General features: G+C 48.6%; 1 protein-coding gene across 1 annotated transcript in view; it reads right to left on the bottom strand.

Annotated features, from left to right (window-relative positions):
• LOC143278004 (transforming growth factor-beta-induced protein ig-h3-like) overlaps positions 1–2,805 on the bottom strand; it is a 62,843-nt gene extending 60,038 nt beyond the window's left edge. Inside the window, exon 1 of the mRNA XM_076583016.1 lies at positions 2,761–2,805. Coding sequence (XP_076439131.1) covers positions 2,761–2,805 — 45 coding nt within the window. The remainder of the gene's footprint in view (positions 1–2,760) is intronic.
• Between the last annotated feature and the right edge of the window lie 258 nt (positions 2,806–3,063).

The raw sequence follows: 3,063 nt of genomic DNA, 5'->3' as shown, positions 1-3,063 counted from the left end.
AGTCTGTCACCATAAGTGCTGCACCCTTTCGTACCCTGCACAACGTATTTTTCTCTGTCTGTCTCTCCCTCTCTCAGTCTCTGTCCTCCTCTGCCTCCCCCTCCTCTCTCTCTCTCTTCCTATTTCTTTCTCTGTATATCTCTTTGGGTCTCTCTTTGGCAATGCTTCTCCCCCCTCTCTCTCTTTATATCCCTAATTCTTTCTCTTTGTATATCTCTTTGAGTCTCTCTTTGGCAATGCCTCACCTCTCTCTCTCTCCCTCTCTCTTTCTCCCCCACCCCTCTCTCTCCCTCCCCCCCTCTCTCTCTCTCTGTCTCCCCTTATTGAACGAAGTATGTTTCTTAATAACATGACCGAACCGCGTATTAGCTGTTGTTTTTTTGTTTATTTGATCAAGTCTTATACACCCCTTCAAGAAGGTCAGTGGTCTTAAAACCTTTATCAATTATCTGTATCCGTGTCTCTGTTACTCTCTCTCTCTCTCTCTCTTTCTCTCTCTCACCCTCTCTCTCTTTCATACACACACACACACACACACAATCACACGCACACGCACGCACACACACACACGCACACACACACACACACACGCACACGCACACACAAATCCATCATTGTTACCCCTGTCAAGAATAATATCTTTGCACTTCACGTGGATTCTTTGTAGCGTCACGTACAACCCGAGTCAAACTGGTGCGAACCATAGCCAACAGAAATTTATGAATGCTTTTTTGTTTTTGTTTGTTTTTTGTTTTGTTTTGTTTTGGCGGCCAACGCAATACTAAGACACCTTCCAAGACCCGATCGCAGCTCTCAGCCAATCAGTGCTATTTGCCGCCTTCAGCGCTGAACACTTCCGGTTATTATTCATCGCATGGCCAACAGCAGACTGCCGAGGGCTTTTCGTTTGTCTGTCTGTCTGTCTGTCTGTCTGTCTCTCTGTCTGTCTGTCTGTCTGCAAGCGGGATCACGCAACAAAACGACTGACGGATTTTTCCGGATATTTTGTTGGCGAGGTTGCTGGATACAATTCAAGAACACACCAAAGCTGTACCGTTAAGAACTCACCAAATCTAACCGTTAAGAACTCACCAAAGCTAATCGTTGAGAACTCACCAAAGCTAACCGTCAAGAACTCACCACCAAAGCTGAACGTTAAGAACTCACCAAAGCAAACCGTTAAGAACTCACCAAAGCTCATTGTTAAGAACTCACCAAAGCTCATTGTTAAGAACTCACCAAAGCTAACCGTTGAGAACTCACCACCAAAGCTAACCGTCAACAACTCACCAAAGCTAACCGTTGAGAACTCACCACCAAAGCTAACCGTCAACAACTCACCAAAGCTAACCGTTAAGAACTCACCAAAACTATCCGTTAAGAACTCACCAAAGCTGTACCGTTAAGAACTCACCAAAGATATACCGTTAAGAACTCACCAAAGCTAACCGTCAAATGCAAATGCAGATACAAATATATAGCTCCTAACCCAGCCACACAAATTCCCTATCCCTCCAAACAAAATAAATGTAACAGTGTGGACATCTCGAGAAAGTATGAACGGATTATAACAAAACATAATTGCTGTTGATATTGTTATTATTATAATTTTCATTGTTATTATTATTATCATTGTTATCATTACTACTACTACTACTACTACTACTACTACTACTACCACTACTACTACTATCGCTATTTTTTTCATGACTGGTAACTTTTTAAAGTATTTTCTAAGTATTTTGACCACAATAACAGCACGCTTTTCATTCATCATTCCCAGGACTTCACGATGGACAGACTTCTCTCTTTCTAAGTTTCTTTATTTCCGTTAGCAATTTTACAGAACTGGTAAATTACGGGGGTTGGGGAGGGGGGGGGGAGTCTCGGGCATTTTCTGTGTCGTGGTAATCATCATAGATTGAGTTTTAAAGGGGGTGGACAGCCATGTGCTTCTGACGTGTCCGCTCAACAAGAAGGCCGATATCTTCTTGCAGGGAAAGACAGAGAGGAAGGAGGAAGGTGGAGGAGGAGGAGGAGGGGGGAGGAGGAGGAGGAAGAAGAAAAGAGGAAGGAGGAGGGGAGGAGGAGAAGGTGGAGGAGGAGGGGGAAGAGGAGGAAGAAAAGGGGAAGGAGGAGGGAGGTGGAGAAGGAGAGGGGAGAGAAGGAGGAGGAGAGGGAGAACGTGGAGGGGGAGGAGAAGGAGGGAGGAGGAGGAGGAGCAGGAGGAGGAGGAAGAAAAGGGGAAGGAGGAGGGAGGTGGAGAAGGAGAGGGGAGAGAAGGAGGAGGAGAGGGAGAACGTGGAGGGGGAGGAGAAGGAGGGAGGAGGAGGAGGAGGAAGAAAAGAGGAAGGAGGAGGGGAGGAGGAGGAGGCAGAAGGAGGAGGAGAGGAAGAAGGTGGAGGAGGAGGTGGAGCAGGAGGGGAGGAGGAGGAGGAAGAGGAGGCGGAAAAGGAAGAAGAGGAAGAGGGGCAGGAGAGGAGGAAGAGGAAGAGGGGAGGAGAAGGAGAACGAGGAGGGAGGAGGACGGTGAGAAGGTGGAGGAAGAGGAGAAGTGTGAAGAGGAGGAAGGGAGAGGTGAAGCAGCAGAAGGAGCAGCAAGATGATGAGGGGGAGGTACAGGGGGAGAGGAAGAGGAGGAAGATGAGGAGGAGGACCAGGAGGAGGAAGGAGGAGGAAGAACAAGGACAGAGCAGGACAGCGCACGTGCTGTGTGATGAGGGTCATTTCCGGTTCGATCCACCCTCCATAATAATGTACCGTTAGCACGGATGGGGGCCGTTGGTAACGGGATGTTCCCGCCATTTTTCGTGTCACGGAGAAAGAAATAAACGCGGGGATGGGGTGGGGAAGAGGGAGGGGGCGGGGGAGAGGGAGGGGGGGGGTAGGGAGAATGGGGTGGGGGGGGGGGAGAGAGAGAGAGAGGGAGAGATTTGCTGTCGTGGTGTTATGGGATATATAAGGTAGGTGTGGTCCTTCTGGCCATTCATAATCAGTCCCTTTGTCACTGAGGGGGGTGGTGGGAAGAAGGAGGGGAGGGTGGGGTGGAGTGTGTGGGTGTGT

The sequence above is a fragment of the Babylonia areolata genome, chromosome 35 (genome assembly GCF_041734735.1).
Source record: "Babylonia areolata isolate BAREFJ2019XMU chromosome 35, ASM4173473v1, whole genome shotgun sequence".
NCBI classification, from domain to species: Eukaryota; Metazoa; Mollusca; class Gastropoda; order Neogastropoda; family Buccinidae; genus Babylonia; species Babylonia areolata.
This window is presented reverse-complemented; position numbering and strand designations above follow the sequence as displayed.